At 42.2% G+C, this 19159-nt stretch overlaps 1 protein-coding gene across 3 annotated transcripts in view; it reads right to left on the bottom strand.

The window, feature by feature from the left end:
• Nucleotides 1-7656: 7656 nt before the first annotated feature.
• The window catches only part of stim2b (stromal interaction molecule 2b), a 144157-nt gene continuing 132654 nt past the window's right edge, over nt 7657-19159 (bottom strand). For all 3 annotated transcript variants that reach the window (XM_087987005.1, XM_087986995.1, XM_087987008.1), the window contains 2 exons: nt 11716-11914; nt 7657-8765 (listed from right to left, as the gene is read on the bottom strand). In XM_087987005.1, the coding sequence (XP_087843131.1) occupies nt 8318-8765; nt 11716-11914 (647 nt within the window). In that variant the 3' untranslated portion in view covers nt 7657-8317. The remainder of the gene's footprint in view (nt 8766-11715; nt 11915-19159) is intronic.

Raw genomic sequence — 19159 nt, 5'->3', positions numbered from 1 at the left:
GGGTTTCTCCACTCGCCGCTTCAGGTCGGTATTTGAACACAATCCCACAACTTGGCGTAGTCGGCAGGATGACTGGGGACACCATCTAAACTCACCGGTCACTGACAGCTCCTCGAGGGGAGGAAGCTTCCTTCTTAGAGTCATGATCTAATCCCTGAACGTGATCCCGAACCCTTCGTGAGTTGGCTAAAGTCAAGGATGACCGCCCGGTACTGAAAATGGAACCTGCCGTTTTACAGAAACCCCTCCACCTTGTACCACACAGGAAAAAGGGACGTTGATATGGCCCGTACGAAAGGCAAGGGGTGGAGGGATGGATATTAACGACAGATCGCAGCACTGTCATCGCAACGGGAAGCCCTGGAGCATCTGCACAGTCAACAGAATTACGGGCTCTGACTGAAGCCTGCAGAACAGCACAAGGAACCCTTATGTATGAAGTGGGAAGGAGCATACCAGCGCTGTCAAGGTCAGAGCAAAGGAGGCCTGGATTCATGCCTTCCACATCAAATGGGCATCGCACGATACAGCGGGGCCCGAGACTGACTGACCACCATGATATTTGTTCTTGTTATTTCAACTGTGCATGTTATTTCTTTTTGTAAAATGCAGTTGCCAAACTTTTAAAAGTCCATAAGCTAGGATAGGGATTGTGTGATTCTCTTCGAGAAGTCTCTGTAGAATTAGGAGGAGACTGTGAGATATTGTGTTATGAAACATTGTGTTTAAAGTCTGTCTTTAATAACTCACTCACCAGTTCGCTATATTCATTAATACCCGGTTCCCTTTCGTTCATTCATCACCCTTTACTAACCTGTTATTTACTATAACACGGTTTCATTCATTCATTCATAAAACGGCAGTTCTGTAAGATCCAAATTTAAAAACAACCCTTCAAACCTATTAATGTATTTCCACGCCTTATCAGCCCTTGCTACAGTGTTTGCCTCTGGATAAGTGCAGCATACATAACAATACCATCCCCATCAAGTCTTCACAAAACATTATGATATTAATCAGCCCTTACCAAACATCTCCTGGAAGTCCCTGTTAAATGCCTTTTAACTGGGCCATTATCCCTTTAAGTGTTTCCATGAAATTGCATGAATGAATGAAACCCATACCAGCAAATAGTAAATAAATCTCACAACCCAGCTGCAGTGATCAGTTTATCAGTAATCCTTTATTCTTTTATTAAGTTTAGGTACAGTTTTCAACTTCTTTAGAGCGTACAGGCCTAGCACTTTTACTAATATTTACTCACTTAAAAGACAAAAGGACTAACACCTCCTAATTATGCAAATAGACCAGACAGACATCCCATCAGGAGTAGCAGGCAGCACTTAGTAAATATTTTAACCCATCTCCTGTATCGCAGGTCAGAAGCCCCCCAAACCTTTCCGCACTGGAGATACGTGATGTAACACCGTAGTAATGGAATTTTAATAAACATAAGAGCTGTGTATAAAGGGGCTCTTGTAAGGACTGTATTTCAAGATTCCACTGCCGGCTTGAACTTGCTGAATACAATAGGCCATTTCATCTTTCACCGATTCCAGTCATTATTTGAATACAAAAGGGATGATGTTGGGGGATAGGATTTTTGCTGTGTATTTTGAAATTTTTCAAAATATTTGTTACATGCAGAAAGCTTGGTTTGTTTTTATTTTTTTCTTTTGAAATATAACCTGTTGTATTGCTAAAATCAAAATCTGCAGCCTTGTGTTTATGACTCAATGAAAGTCTGATGAAGGGCCTTTGCCTGAAACGTCCACCCTCCTGCTTCTCGGATATTACCTGACCTGCCGCGCTTTTCCAGCACCACATTCTCGACTCTAATCTCCAGCATCTGCAGTCCACATTTTTGCCTCAATAAAAGTCTGTCATTTAAAATTAAAAATAAATGATCTGCCAAACTAGATTTCGCTCTGGGATCTAAGTTGACCAGTACTAACATCTGCTGGGAATTTAACAAAGTATTAAGATAATAATCCTGATAATAATCCTGAATGAACTTCTCCTTTTCTGTTGTGTCTGCAGAATTTTTTAAACATATTTCATGAGAAATTAACTCCAAACAATGACAGACATTTGATTGAATGCAGAAGTACAGACGTTGATGTCCAAGATGTGTTCTGTTATTAGCATCATGAAGATATCAACTTGCTGTGCCACTCCTTATTGAAATGCATTATTGAGCTGCAAGTTGCTGTAATTGCATAGTAGTTATGAATTAAACCCACTATCACACATTGTCGCTCTGCAGTGACACAAGAAGCCTTTTAAAAAGCCATTTAATATAGATGCATACTTCATTAAGCCTGGAATATCTAGATGCATATTTAATTATTCCTGGAATATACATCAGAGCACCCTTTGTAATAATAAGCTAATGGATTCCAATGAAACCATCTGGCTCAGTAAGTATCACAGTCTCATGCTTTCGGGTTTTGGGAGTTTGGTATTTTTAAAATGCAGAAATTTTTTAAAAACTTTCCTTTTCGTGTCACTCTTAATAATTCAATCTTTCTTTCCTTATATGATCAGAATTTTCAGGCAAGGAAGTTTAGAAGGACAGATGAGGAAACTAATTGGGCACCTTTTCAGACAGAAGGCCTGTGACCAGTGGAGTGCCACAAGGATCAGTGCTGGGTCCCTGCTTTTCGTCGTTGATATAAATGATTTGATTGTCAACGTAGGAAGTATGGTTAGTAAATTTGCAGATGGCACCAAAATTGGAGGTGTAGTGGACAGCCAAGAAGGTTACCTCAGAGTACAACAGAACCTTGATTAGATGGGCAGATGAAGTTTAATATAGATAAATGGGAGTTGCCTCATTTTGACAAGGTAAATCATGGCAGGACTTATACACTTAATGGTAAGGTCCTGGGGAGTGTTTCTGAACAAAGACACCTTGGAGTGCAGGCTCATAATTCCTTGAAAGTGGAGTTGCAGGTAGATAGGATAATGAAGAAGGTGTTTAGTATGCTTGCTTTTATTGGTCAGTGCATAGAGTACAGGGTATTGGTTAGGCCACTTTTGGAATATTGCATGCAATTCTGATCTCCCTGCTATAGGAAGGATTAGTTTAGATTAGATTCTCTATAGTGTTGTGAAACTTGAAAGGGTTCAGAAAAGATTTACAAGGATGTTGCCAGGGTTGGAGGATTTGAGCTATACGGAAAGGCTGCACAGGCTGGGGCTGTTTTCCCTGGAGCGTCGGAGGCTGAGGAATGACTTTATAGAGGTTTATAAATTCATGAGAGGCATAGACACGGTAGGTTGACAAGGTCCTTTGCCTGGAGTGGGGGAGTCTAAAAATAGACAGCATAAGTTTAAGGTGAGAGGAGAAATACATGTGAGGGACCAAGGGGCAACTTTTTCATACAGAGGGTGGTGCATATATGAAATGAGCTGCCAGAGGAAGTGGTGGAGGCTTGTACAATTACAACATTTAAAAGGCATCTGGATGGGTATATGAATAGGAAAGTCTTAAGAGAGATATGGGCAAAATGCAGGCAAATGGGATTAGATTAATTTAGGATAACGGGTCGACATGGACAAGTTGGACCAAAGAGTCTGTTTCTGTGCTATGTGTCTCTGTTACTCGAGGAGACAGAAGTCCAACTAATTTTTTGTGATATCAAGTTCTCAAAAATCTTTCAGCTTCACTACCTTTCCTAACCCTCAATCAACATGTCATTGATATTCATCAACACACTAACCCCTAAAATTATGCTTAAGAGCAACATCTTGCAAGGCAAAATTAGGAAAAGCAGGTGTTCACCAACCTGACCACATATCAAACCACTTTCCTCTTCAGTAGGCTGCTTGCTCTAAGTGTGGGTGACTGTAACATTAATATGTAACCTGACAACTTCAGAAAGCAGCTACAAGACTGCTCAAACCTCCACTGTGTTATAGTGAAGGCACCCACGTTCAGCAGTTACAAAATAGCATCATAGAATCCCCAGAGTGTAAGTGTGGAAGTAGGCCATTGGGTCAATCAAATCCACACTGACCTTCTGAACAGCATTCCACCCAAACCCAAACTCCCTACTCTCTCCCTCATACCCTGCATTTCCTATAGCTAATCTACCTAACCTGCACATCTTTGGACGATGGGAAGAAATCAGAGCATCTGGAGAAAAACCATGCAAGTAGTTGCCCGAGGCTGGAATTGAACCCAGATCCCTGGCACTGAGGCAGCAGTGCTAACCACTAAGATAAAAACAATGACTGCAGATGCTGGAAACCAGATTCTGGATCAGTGGTGCTGGAAGATCACAGCAGTTCAGGCAGCATCCAACGGTCAGCGAAATCGACATTTCAGGCAAAAGCCCTTCATCAGCAATAAAGGCAGTGAGCCTGAAGCGTGGAGAGATAAGCTAGGGGAGGGTGGGGGTGGGGAGAGAGTAGCATAGAGTACAATGGGTGAGTGGGGGAGGAGATGAAGGTGATAGGTCAGGGAGGAGAGGGTGGAGTGGATAGGTGGAAAAGGAGCTAGGCAGGTCGGACAAGTCCGGACAAGTCATGGGGACAGTGCTGAGCTGGAAGTTTAAAACTAGGATGAGGTGGGGGAAGGGGAAATGAGGAAGCTGTTGAAGTCCACATTGATGCCCTGGGGTTGAAGTGTTCCGAGGCGGAAGATGAGGCGTTCTTCCTCCAGGCGTCTGGTGGTGAGGGAGCGGCGGTGAAGGAGGCCCAGGACCTCCATGTCCTTGGCAGAGTGGGAGGGGGAGTTGAAATGTTGGGCCACGGGCGGTGTGGTTGATTGGTGCGGGTGTCTCGGAGATGTTCCCTAAAGCGCTCTGCTAGGAGGCGCCCAGTCTCCCCAATGTAGAGGAGACGGCATCGGGAGCAACGGATACAATAAATGATATTAGTGGATGTGCAGATAAAACTTTGATGGATGTGGAAGGCTCCTTTAGGGCCTTGGATAGAGGTGAGGGAGGAGGTGTGGGCACAGGTTTTACAGTTCCTGCAGTGGCAGGGGAAAGTGCCAGGATGGGAGGGTGGGTTGTAGGGGGACATGGACCTGACCAGGTAGTCACGGAGGGAACGGTCTTTGCGGAAGGCGGAAAGGGGTGGGGAGGGAAATATATCCCTGGTGGTGGGGTCTTTTTGGAGGTGGCGGAAATGTCGGCGGATGATTTGGTTTATGTGAAGGTTTGTAGGGTGGAAGGTGAGCACCAGGGGCGTTCTGTCCTCGTTACAGTTGGAGGGGTGGGGTCTGAGGGCAGAGGTGCGGGATGTGGACGAGATGCGTTGGAGGGCATCTTTAACCACGTGGGAAGGGAAATTGCGGTCTCTAAAGAAGGAGGCCATCTAGTGTGTTCTATGGTGGAACTGGTCCTCCTGGGAGCAGATACGGCGGAGGTGGAGGAATTGGGAATACGGGATGGCATTTTTGCAAGAGATGGGGTGGGAAGAGGTATAATCCAGGTAGCTGTGGGAGTCGGTGGGTTTGTAAAAAATGTCAGTGTCAAGTCGGTCGTCACTAATGGAGATGGAGAGGTCCAGGAAGGGGAGGGAGGTGTCAGAGATGGTCCAGGTAAATTTAAGGTCAGGGTGGAATGTGTTGGTGAAGTTGATGAATTGCTCAACCTCCTCGCGGGAGCACGAGGTGGCGCCAACGCAGTCATCAATGTCGTGGAGGAAGAGGTGGGGAGTGGTGCCAGTGTAATTACGGAAGATCAACTGTTCTACGTAGCCAACAAAGAGACAGGCATAGCTGGGGCCCATACGTCTGCCATGGCTACCCCTTTGGTCTGGAGGAAGTGGGAGGATTCAAAGGAGAAATTGTTAAGGGTGAGGACCAGTTCGGCCAAACGAATGAGAGTGTCGGTGGAAGGGTACTGTTGGGGACATCTGGAGAGGAAAAAACGGAGGGCTTGGAGGCCCTGGTCATGGCGGATGGAGGTGTAGAGGGATTGGATATCCATGGTGAACATGAGGCATTGGGGGCCGGGGAAACGGAAGTCTTGGAGGAGGTGGAGGGCGTGGGTGGTGTCTCGAACGTATGTGGGGAGTTTCTGGACTGGGGGGGATAGGACCCACCATTCATGAGAAGGCAGCATTATAGGTGATGAACACTGAGGAAGTGCTAGGGGCTAAAACTGCTAAGTCCCCTGAATATGATAGGATGCAGTTTGGGATATTGAAGGAAGATTAGAATTGGATATTGATAGACTAAGCGAATGGGCAAAACTGTGGCAGAGGCAGTTCAATGTAAGCCAATGTGAGGTTCTCCATTTTGGACTGAAACAGAAAAGATCGGGGGAATTTTCTAGATGGTGTGAAGTTAAATACAATAGATATCCAAAGGGATTTGGGGATTCATGTGCATAGATCTTTACAATGTCACAAAGGTACAGAGAATAATCAAGAAAAATAATGGAATGTTGACCTTTACATCTAAAGGAAAGGTGTGTAAGGACATAGATGTTATACTGCAGTTATACAGTTGGACCCCACTGGGAGGGCTGAGCAGATCTGAGCACCACATCTGAGGAAGGATGTATTGGCCTTGGAGGGAGTACAATGTAGGTTTATAAGAATGATATTTGGAGTTCAGGGGTTAAATTCTGAGATCATACAAATTTAGGCATGCTTTCTCTTAAATTTAGAAGGTTAAGGGATTATCTGATTGCAGTCTTTTAGCTACCAACAGGAAAAGACAGGCAGATGACGATAAACTAGAACTAGCAAGCATAGTCTGATAATTAGGGCCAGACCATTCAGGAGAGATGTCAGAGTGGAAGAGGTTTGAAACTCTCTTTGCAAAACAGCAGTGGATGCTGGATCAGTTGTTAATTTAAAATTTAGGAAGCAAATATTAATAGATATGGACCCAAAGGCAGGTGTACGGAATTAGGCCACATCAGTCATGATCTCACTGAATGGAAGAGGTTTGAAGGGCTACATGGCCTACTTCTGATCCTATGAATAAAAGGAATATAACTTAAAGTGCCATATTTCCTTCAGTCTGAAGAAGTCATATCAGACTCGACCATTAACTGGTTTTTCTCCTCCACAGATGTTACCAAGCCTGCTGTATTTCTCCACTGTTTTGGTTTTAGTTTTGGAACCACCTTAGTGTCTGTTTGCACACAAACAAACCCAAAAGTAAGTATCGACAATGAAACGAGAGAACTCCAGTGTGTGAGTGGCCCACCAAGTCCTTTATATTGAAGGGAAATAGCAAGAGAGGCAATACATTAGGTTGAGCCCTGCACAGTGGCATCAATTCGTATTCCAATGAGGTGTGCTGAGTAGAGATGGAAAGACCCGAAATGTTACCAGCAGTCATTGTAAGCAGTTTATTAGCAGGCTCCCAGTCCATTCTTTGAAGCAGAGGTATCAAGACCAGACAGACTAAAAATATGAATAAAAATTGCCATGAAAGGAATTAAGAGAAATATGAATGATGAGGATCAGGATTCCCTTGAGCCACCCATCCCTGAAATCCACAGCACAGAAATCCACAATTCAGAAAAGCAGGAGATACTACAGTAAAAGCAAACTCTCATAGCCATTCAATTAATTATAGACTTTGATGCCAGTACTATGATGTCTAACACAAATGATATCAAAATTCATTTAATAAAAATTGGAAGAATAACCCAATGAAATAATTAAGACTGTATTCGCTGCAATGGTTTCATAATGCTTCATTTTATTCTTTTAATACATTCAAGAAGTTCCAAACACCCCAACTACCCTTAAGTCTATTAAGTTCAGGTGAAGTAGTTTTCACTTCTAATCTGCAAGAAGAAATCCTGAATTAACAGCTCAGTATTTTGCCAGGTCCCACTGCTGCTACAATAATATGAGGAAACTGTTAGTGCTTGCTTGCAGGCTGGTAGTAATCTTTAACAGCCTTCAGTGCCAATCTTCAGAGTTCAAAGACAAGGCATGAAAGAAAAGCTCAGAGGCTGCCAGGCATTTTAATCATTTGTACAGCAAGTTTGTAAAACTTTTAAGAAATTTGTTTCACAAGAAAAATTTGCTTTCTTGCTGTTAGAAATTCCACTGCTCTTTTAAGTCATTAGAAATCTGAATTCTTAAAAATCCTACCAAAGCTCTACATGTAACAGTAAAAACATAGAATCTGCTTAGTTTCTCTACAAATATTTATACATTGTCTATATAATCAGAGGTACCTTCCCCCATCAGGAAAGTAATAGTGCAACATTAATTTCTACAACTGTAACTCGGGCAGAAACCAAAGCCCTCTGCGTAACATCTAAATGCAGCTTTCGTAAACAGATGTTACAATGAATGAGGCTTCGCCATTGTCACACTTTGGCGTTTATTATTTTGACATTTTCTTGAAGATCTTTTTTAACTTAGAGGTTTTTTTAACTCTGTCTGTACAGGAAGACAGTTCTTGAGATGCTGTTTGTCTCTTAGTTATGCTTTTCTGAGCGCTTGATGTGGAAAGTTCTAAGACACGCCTGTCCTGAGCTGCTGATAGCTGTCCCATGCTGTAGGATTTCTCAAGACCGTTCCGAACAGGCTTGGTGGCCATCAGCGAGCTCACAATCATACTCTTGGTATCTGCTGGGCCCAGAGAATCCGGAGCTGTAGCTACCCGCTCATATGGCACGGATGAATCAGCAAGGGATAAGTCATCCAGGGAGTTCTTGGACATTTTACGTGAAGCATCACTTAGAGCCTCAGAGTTTGATAAGAGAAACAGCTTCTTTCCATTTGAAGACCCAAAAGAGGAGTCACAGTCTGAAGCGGTTTCCTGTGTATCCCTACATTACAAAACAGACAAACAGCAAGTTAAACATTTCTCATTTACAGAACATTGATACTGATTTCAGGTTAATGGCAGGGAAAGGTCAATAACTTATATTTATATACTTATATCGTGAAACACCCCAAAGAAATGAGTATTTCTTGAGTATACAACAGTATAAGAACACAAGAACTAGAGCAGGTGTAGATAATGCAGCCCCTCAAGCCTGCTTTGCCATTTAATGGTTGGTCTCAGCTCAGCCTCAACTCCATGGTCCTGCCTGCTCCCCAGAACCCTTTAACCTATTACTAATTAAAAATCTGTCTACCGCCTCCTTACATTTATTCAGTGTCTCAGCATCCACTGCACTCAGGGGTCATGATGAGAGAAGTAATTCCTTGTCGTCTTTGTTTTAAATCTGCCACCCCTCAACCTAACATTATGACTTCTCTTTCTATATTGAGGGGAAACATCCACGCTCAGTCTACTTTGTCAATCCCCTTTATCATCTTATTCACCTCAAATCAGACCTTCTTTTACTCTTCCAAACTCTGACGAATATTGACCTAACCTGCTCAATCTCTTCACATAAAACAAGCCCTTCATCTCAGGAAGTAAGCTAGTGAACCTTCATTGAACCTCCTCCAAAACAATTACATCCTTCGTCAAGGAAGGGACCAGAATTGAATACAGTTCTCCTGATGCAGTTGTATCAATGTCTTCTACAGTTGCAAAAACGCATCCTTACTCTTGTACTCTATTCCTTTCACAATAAAATGTAAAAATTTCATTTGCCTTCCTTATTCCCTGCTGTACCTGTAATCTAGCTTTCTGCAATTCATGCACAATGACCCAGATCCTTGAGCACCAAAGCATTTTAGAACTTTTCTCCATTTATATACTAAGTTGCCTTTTTATTCTTCTGACCAAAACGGATGAGCTCAAACTTATCGAAGTTAAATTCCATCTGACAAATTTTGGACCATTCACTTATCTAGGTCTATTTGTAAATTTCTTATTTTTTCATGGCAACTTAATGTTATCTGTAAACCTGGCAATAGCACTTTCTATCTCTGCATTCAAACTATTAATACAGATTGCCAATAATTGGAACCTGACGAATGAATCCTGTTACACTGCACTAATTTTATACTCTACTCTCTACCCTACTCTAGCTTGCCAACCAGAAAAAGACACATTTATCCTAACCCTTTGCTGTCTGTTGGGTAGCCAATCCTCCAACCAAGCTAATAAATTGCCCCTAACTCCGTGAGACTGTAATTTGTGCATCAACCTTTTGTGTGGTACCTTCTTAAATGCCTCCTGGAAGTCCAGATATACTGCTTCTACAGGGGCCCCATTTGCTTGTACATATACGGAGAACTCTAGCAAATTAACCAAACATAATTTACCCTTCATAAAACCATGCTGACTCGTACAGACTGTGTTTTGACTTTCCAAATATCCCATTACTATTTTCTTAATAACTGATTCCGACGATTTCCCAATGATGTTAATTAAGCTGGTCTATAGTTTGCTACATTCTGCTGCCCTCCCTTTTTGAATAAGGGCATAACTTTAGTATTTTTTTTCCATTCTATCAATACCTTTCCAGAATCCAGGGAATTCTGGCATATCACAACCAACACATTGACAAATCACTTCCTTCCTAAGATGAAGGCCATTAGACCCAGGAGTCTCATCTGCCTTTAATCTCAGTAGTTTGCTCAGTACCTTTTCCCCCCAGTGAATTTTTCCAATTACAGACCACAATGCAAAGCCTTTCTTCCCGATTCCTCCTACCTATCAGTCTAAAAACTGCACGCTATTACAGATGCAGAACAACCTCTTCTACAAAGGAAAAAAACGGATAATGAAGCTTAAATGTACAATGTACTACACAGGGCTAAAAACGGATGTTGAAATTTGCATGTTCTCCTTAATTTGCTCATCTGTGTTAGATGTTAACAGGGAGCATTTGAATAGCGTTCTTAGTGTCAGATTAACAGATTAATGGATCATAAACACTGGAGACTCCTGAAAACTGATTAGCATTGTCAGTTACCCCTTCAAGGATATCTCTTTAGAAACTTGAACAGGATGCATCATTACTTGGCCATGCCTTTACCAATACTGTCCAGCCAGCACTTTCTGGGGAGTTTGTTCAAGACTGCATCAAATTAGCTCACTCACTACATTTCCCTCTCTTTTAGAGAACTTAGTAAATCGAGGAACCACACAGATTGGCGTGTTGTACAGTTGCGCCGATTTATAAAGTACACCATTTTAAATTACTCATTTTTTTTAAGTAACATAACTAGTCTCAGACTGGTTATTTTGAAAATGCAAAATGGACTATTGATCAATACATAGAACAGGAGAACTCCAGGAACTCTAGCAAGGCAACTGGTGGCTACCCAGAGTAATAGACAGATATGAATTGAAATGCTTATGTAAAAGACTCCAGACTATCCCCAAATGTTTGTTCAATTTAAATAATTGATTCAATTCAATTATTAAGTCTTCTGGGAGTTATTCTCATGAAGCTCTCTACTATTGCTATATTAGAATATATACTTCCTATCTGTTGCAGCTTACAGTTCTGTGGTAAGTAGGCTAAGATTTGAAATTAAATTCACTTACTGGGAATAGATCCAGTCTCTTCCTTTATAAAACCAACAAATTCCAGGATTTAAATCCGCATTAGGACATGGAAACATGCAAACTTTCCAGGGTCTAACGTGTGATCCATGCTAATGTGAATTTGAAAATCCAAATTTTACTCCAATTCATCTGAATTGTCCTGAATTTTAGCCATCTGCACATTGTTTGTGTGGTTTATGTTTGGGATGGCAAAGTAACTGAGACCCACTTAATTTCCACAATGCTCTCTCATGGCTGAACAAAGCATAAAGTAATATTTAATTTGTTTCAACTCATTCCAGAACACACAAAAAACTAGTTACCAGTTCTTGTCAGCTGTGAAGAATATGGCATCTTCATCCTCCTCAGTACGAAGGGTTGAATAGCTATTTGTTACAAAGATATCAGGAGTGGAGGATTGCAAGGAAGGCGGAAGTCCAGAGGGAATAACATTGGCCCTCCGGGTGCGTCCTTGACTGCTGCTTTTTGGTAAATTGTAATTGAGTTTACTATGAGCTAGTGCTGGGGGGATAAAAAACACATACAAACATTTAGAAACAGGGATTTACACTCCAGTGATTTTAATATGCAAATACAATTTGCCAGACTGGGGCTAAAAAAGGTTAGATTACGAACGCAGATTAGAAAAATGTGTCCTGTGTTCCCGCAACTGTAGATAATTGAGTGATAAACCAATGTTGTGTCAGATGCTAAACAGGTTTGACAGAGTATACACTGATGGTGGTCAAAATCAAGAGGCACAACTTGACCATTTAGGAGGGATATCAGAAAGTTTTTTTTATATATCAAAGGATATTAGTAATCTTGAATTTATTTTCAAAAAGGGTGACAGATGCTGGGTCTATTACAAATTTCAAGGTTGCAATTAATTGATTTCTGTTGAGCAAGGGTAATAATAAATTTGGAGTGATGGCACATAAATAGAAGTGAGTTACAGATCAGCCATGATCTAACAGAGAAGCAAAGATGGGGCTGAATGGACTAACATACGTACCTTTTTTAAAAAGTCTTAGTTATTTATATTTGCCTGTGGCAATGAAACAGTGATGGCCCAGTGAATCATTTGCTTACAATCATTTAACCAAAATAGCTATTAGATTAATTTAACACATAACTGGCATTTCTGATAATGTCAAAACAACACACTATTAATATTATTATAAAGTTCAGGTAATCATTATTCTAACAGTTCAGACAAGTAATAGTTTGTGACGCATTTATAATTTGTAATTCTCTTTATATAAATCAAATAAAATTTAAATCATTTTAATTTAATGCTCCAGATTTTTAAAAATTAAAATCCCAACAGAAAGCACTATTTCTAGAGTGTCATTTTGCAGTGTTTAGCCACAATTCAACAAAGTTTATGTGCCCTGTCCCAAAGGACATTGTCAATTCAGTAGTAGATAACAGATAGTTCATGTTGCATTGTACAGGATGCAGCAATTCACCCCATCATGCCGGTGGCAAACTTTCTGAAAGATCTATCTAAATAGACCTACTCCTCTGCTCTTTCTGCATACCTTTCCCTCCCCCAACCCCCTCCTTTGCAAATACATACTTAATTCTCTATTGACAGTCACTTCTGAATCCACTTCTACCACAATTTCAGACAGTCTATTCGAGATTACAACAACTAGCTGCAAAATCTTGCCTCTGTATTCTTTTGGATCGTGTTGCCAATTTTCTTAAATCCCTGTTAAGTCAGGACCTTGCGGGAAGGTACTAAATTGGAGGAAAGTAAATTACATCAGTATTAGGCAGGAGAGTGACAACTGGGAGGAGCTCTTATCAGGTAAATCCACATTTGACATGGAAATTGGTTAAAGACCTGCTGGGCAGTGTTCAAGACCAGTCTGTTCCAGTGAGATGGAAGAACAAGGATGGCAAAGTAGGGGACACTTGGATAATGAGGGAGGTTGTGAATTTAGTCAAAAGGAAACAAGAGTCATATGTAAGGTTTAGGAAGCTAAAATCGGACAGGGCCCATAAAGAATATAACAAAGGCAGGAGAGTACTCAAGCAGGGAATTAGGAGAGCAAGAAGAGGCCATGAAATAACCTAGGATTAAAGAGAATCCCAAGGCATTCAACAGATACATTAAAACCAAGAGGTTAACTAGGGAGAAGGCAGGACCACTCAAGGACAAATGAGGGAACTCGTGCTTACAGGAAGAGAACATGGTTGCGATCCTAAATGAGTACTTTGCATCGGTGTTCACCCAGGTGAAGGATATGGAGGATACGGAGATTTGTCTGGATCATGCTAATATGCTAGGGAATTTTGAGATCAAGAAAGAAATGGTGTTGCATCTCTTGAAGAGCATTCAGGTGAATAAGTCCCCACAGCCTAATGGTATCTACCCAAGGTTACTGAGCAAGGCGAGAGAGAAGATTGCTGGGGCGTTGACCAAGATCTTTGGATCCTCACTAGCCACTGGAGAGGCCTTGGAGGACTGGCGAGTACTTAATGTTGTTCCTCTGTTCAATTAGGGAAATAGGGATAATCCAGGAAATTACAGACCAGTGAGTCTCACATTAGTGGTTGGGAATCTATTGGAGAGAATTCTTATGGATAGGATTAATGTACATTTGGAAAAGTATAGCCTAATTAGGGACAGTCAGCAGGTCAGGTCACGGCTTACTAACTTGATCGAATTTTTCAAGGTGGCGACAAAGGTGATCAATGGATGTTGTCTACATGGACTTTAGTAAGGCTTTTGACAAGGTCCTTCATGTTAGACTCATCCAGAAGATTAAAATGCACTGGATTCATGGTGACTTGGCCGTGTGGATTCAGAATTGCCTCGCCCATAGAAGGCAGGGGTAGTGGTGGAAGGGTGTTTTTCAGGCTTGGGGTCTGTGACTAATGGTGCCCCACAGGGACCCATCCTGGGACCTCTGCTATTTGTGCCATATTTAAATGGCTTGGATGAAAACGTAGATGGGTGGGTTAGTAAAGTTTGGTGGAATTGCGGATAGTGTAGAAGGCTGTCAAAGGATACAGTGGGATACAGATCAGTTGCAGACATGGCCGGTGAAATGGCAGATGGAGTTTAATCTGGGTAAACATTAGGTTGTGCATTTTGGGAGATCAAACGTTAAAGAAAAGTAAACAGTTAATGGCAGACTCTGAACAGCAGTAATGTAGAGAGATCTTAAGGTTCGAGCCCTTAGCTCCCTGAAAGTGGCCATGTCAGTAGATAGAATGGTCGGGGAACTGAGTACAACAGTCAGGGTGTCATATTGCACCTTGAGAAGACTTTGATTTGACCACATTAAAGAGTATTACGCTCAATTCTGTTAAAGGATCTGGAGGCTTTGCAGGGGGTGCAGAAGAGGTTGATTGGGATGCTGCCTCGATTAGAGGGTATGAGCTACATGGAAAAGCTACAAAAACCCAGGTTGTTTTCTACTAAGCGGAGGAGACTGAGGGGAGAAGTCTATAAAATTATGAGATGCATAGATTGGGAAAACAATTCTCACCACCAAACCGGAGTTGAAATGTCTAATACCAGGGGGCACGCATTTAAGGTGAGGGGGTAAGTTTAAAGGAGATGTGAGGGGCAAGTTTTTTTTTTAAAACTCAGAGTGATAGGAGTCTCGAAAGCGCTGCCAGGGATGGTGTTGGAGGCAGATATAATTAAGGGCATTTAAAGAACGTTTAGATAAGCACATGAATATGGAAGGAATGGAGGAGTATGGACCAAGGACAAGAAAAGGGATTAGGGTCATTCGGCATCATGATCAGTATAACAAATGACAGTTATAGAGTCATAGAGATGGACAGCACGGAAACAGACCCTTCAGTCCAATTTGTCCAAGCCAACCAGATATCCCAACCCGATCCCGTACCACCTACAGCACCTGGCCCATATCCCTCCAAACCCTTCCTATTCATATACCCATCCAAATGCCTTTTAGGTGTTGCAATTGTACCAGCCTCCACCACTTCCTCTGGCAGCTCATTCCATACATGCACCACCCTCTGCATGAAAATGTTGCTCCTTAGGTCTCTTTTATATCTTTCCCCTCTCACCCTATCCCCTCCAGTTCTGGACTCCCCCACCCCAGAGAAAAGACTTTGTCTATTTATCCTATCCATGCCCCATTTTATAAACCTCTATAAGGTCACCGCTCAGCCTCCGACACTCCAGGGAAAACAGCCCCAACTGTCCAGCCTCTCCCTGTAGCTCAAATCCCCCAATCTTGGCAACATCCTTGTAAATCTTTTCTGAACCCTTTCAAGTTTCACAACATCTTTCCAATAGGAAGGAGGCCAGAATTGAACGTAACATTCCAACAGTAGCCTAACTAATGTCCTGTACAGACGCAACATGACCTCCCAACTCCTGTAAGCAATACTCTGACCAATAAAAGCAAGCATACCAAATGCCTTCTTCACTATCCTATCTACCTGCAACTCCACTTTCAAGGAGCTATGAACCTGCACTCCAAGGTCTCTTTGTTCAGCAACACTCCCTAGGACCTTACCATTAAGTGTATAAGTCCTGCTAAGATTTGCTTTCCCAAAATGCAGCACCTCGCATTTATCTAAATTAAACTCCATCTGCCACTTCTCAGCCCATTGACCCATCTGATCAGGATCCCGTTGTAATCTGACGTAACCTTCTTCGTTGTCCACTACACCTCCAATTTTGGTGTCATTAGCAAACTTATTAACTATACCTTTTATGCCCACATCCAAATGATTTATATGAATGATGAAAAGTAGTGGACCCAGCACCGATCCTTGTGACACTCCACTAGTCACAGGCCTCCAGTCTGAAAAACAACCCTCCACCACCATCCTCTGTCTTCTACCTTTTAACCAGTTCCGTATCCAAATGGCTAGTTCTCCCTGTATTCCGTGAGATCTAACCTTGCTCACCAGTCTCCCATGGGGAACCTTGTCGAACGCCTTATTGAAGTCTATATAGATTACAACTATCGCTCTGCCCTCACCAATCCTCTTTGTTAGTTCTTCAAGAAACTCAATCAAGTTTGTGAGACATGATTTCCCAAGTACAAAGCCATGTTGACTATCCCTAATCAGTCCTTACCATTCCTAATGAAGGGCTTTTGCCTGAAATGTCGATTTTACTGCTCCTCGGATGCTGCCTGAACTGCTGTGCTCTTCCAGCACCACTAATCCAGAATCTTGTTTCCAGCATCTGCAGTCATTGTTTTTACCTAGTTTTTTTCCAAATACATGTACATCCTGTCTCTCAAGATTCCCTCCAACAACTTGCCAACCACCGACGTCAGGCTCACTGGTCTATAGTTCCTGGCTCGTCCTTACCATCCCTCTTAAACACTGGCACCACGTTAGCCAACCTCCAGTCTTCCAGCACCTCACCTGCGACTATCGATAATACAAATATCTCAGCAAGAGGCCCAGCAAGCACTTCCCTAGCTTCCCACAGAGTTCTAGAGTACACCTGATCAGGTCCTGGGGATTTATCCACCTTTATGCGTTTCAAGACAGCCAGCACTTCCTCCTTTGTAATATGGACATTTTTCAAGATGTCACCATTTATTTCCTTACATTCTATATCTTACATGTCCTTTTCCACTGTAAATACGGATGCAAATACTCGTTTAGTATCTCCCCCATTTTCTGCGGCTCCACACAAAGGCCACCTTGCTGATCGTTGAGGGGCCCTATTCTCTCCCTAGTTACTCTTTTGTCCTTAATGTATTTGTAAAAACCCTTTGGATTCTCCTTAATTCTATTTGCCAAAGCTATCTCATGTAACAGTATGTGATGGATGGCAATTATAGGAAGGAGGAAAAGTCGCAGATAGAGTCACATAGATGGGTTAAATCCAGGAAAGGTAACAGAGGTGGGCAGTTAGTGCAGGAGTTTTCTGTGGCTATCCCCATTTCAAACAGGAACGCGGCTTTGGAAAATGTTGGGGGTGATGGATTCGCAGGGGAACATAGCACAAACAGCCAAGTTTCTGGTATTGAGACTGGCTCTAATGTAATGAGGGGTATGTCGGGTTCCAAGAGATCAATTGTGTTCGGGGATTCTCTAGTTCAAGGTACAGACAGACACCTCTGTGGCCAGCAGCAAAAAATCAGAATGGTGTGTTGCTTCCCTGGTGCCAGGATCAAGGATGTCTCAGAGCGGGTGCAGAATGTTCCCACGGGGTGAGGGGTCAGCAAGAGGTCATTGTCCACATTGGAACCAACGACATTGGAAAGGAAAAGGTTAAGACTCTGAAGGGAGATTACAGGGAGCTAGGCAGGAATTTAAAAAGGAGATCTTCGAGAGTAGTAATATCTGGATTACTCCCGGTGCTAAGAGCTAGTGAGGGCAGGAATAGGAGGATAGAGCAGATGAATGCATGGCTGAGGAGCTGGTGTGTGGTAGAAGGATTCACATTTTTGGATCATTGGAATCTCTTTTGGAGTAGAAGTGACCTGTACAAGGAGGACGGATTGCACCTAAATTGGAAGGGGACTAATATACTGGCAGGGAAATTTGCTAGAACTGCTCAGGAGGATTTAAACTAGTAAGGTGGGGGGTGGGACTTGGGGAGATAGTGAGGAAAGAGATCAATCTGAGACTGGTACAGTTGAGAACAGAAGAGAGTCAAATAATCAGGGCAGTCAGGGACAAGGTAGGACTAATAAATTAAACTGCATTTATTTCAATGCAAGGGGCCTAACAGGGATGGCAGATGAACTCAGGGCATGGTTAGGAACATGGGACTGGGATATCATAGCAATTACAGAAACATGGCACAGGGATGGACAGGACCGGCAGACCGACAACTTAGTGTTCCAGGATACAAATGCTACAGGAAGGATAGAAAGGGAGGCAAGAGATGAGGGGGAGTGGCGTTTTTTATAAAGGATAGCATTACAGTTGTGCTGAGGGAGGATATTCCCAGGAATACATCCAGGGAAGCTATTTGGGTGGAATTGAGAAATAAGAAAGGGATGGTCACCTTACTGGGATTGTATAATAAACTACCTAATAGTCAGAGGGAAATTGAGAAACAAATTTGTAAGATGATCTCAGCTTTCTGCAAGAATAATAGGGTGGTTATTGTAAGGGATTTTAACTTTCCAAACATAGACTGGGACTGCCATAGTGTTAAGGGTTTAGATGGAGAGAAATTTGTTAAACGTGTACAAGAAAGTGGATGTACCTACATCCTATAAGGTGCAATACTTGGCCTACTCTTGGGAAATAAGGCAGGACAGGTGACTGAGGTGTCAATGGGGGAGCACTTTGGGGCCAGCGACCATAATTCTATTAGATTTAAAATAGTGATGGAAAAGGATAGACCAGATTTAAAAGCTGACGTTCTAAATTGAAAAAAAGGCCAATTTCAACAGTATTTGGCAAGAACTTTCAAAAGCTGATTGGGGGCAAATGTTCACAGGTAAAGGGTCAGCTGGAAAATGGGAAGGCTTCAGAAATGAGGTAACGAGAATCCAGAGAAAGTATATTCCTGTTGGGTGAAAGGAAAGGCTGGTAGGTATGGGGAATGCTGGATGACTAAAGAATTTGAGGGTTTGGTTAAGAAAAAGAAGGAAGCATATGTCAGGTATAGACAGGATAGATCGAATGTATCCTTAGAAGAGCATAAAGGTAGTAGGAGTATACTTAAAAGGGAAATCAGGAGGGCAAAGGGGATAGTTGTTCAACTAGATAAGAATTTTTCATTCTTTTACTCCCAGAAAATAATACCTTCCATCTATACCCTACCCTATTCCTCAGCTGAATGCA

The sequence above is a fragment of the Chiloscyllium plagiosum genome, unplaced genomic scaffold, assembly GCF_037043375.1.
Source record: "Chiloscyllium plagiosum isolate Xiang-an unplaced genomic scaffold, Cpla_swu_hap1 HiC_scaffold_1, whole genome shotgun sequence".
Lineage (NCBI taxonomy): Eukaryota > Metazoa > Chordata > Chondrichthyes > Orectolobiformes > Hemiscylliidae > Chiloscyllium > Chiloscyllium plagiosum.
This window is presented reverse-complemented; position numbering and strand designations above follow the sequence as displayed.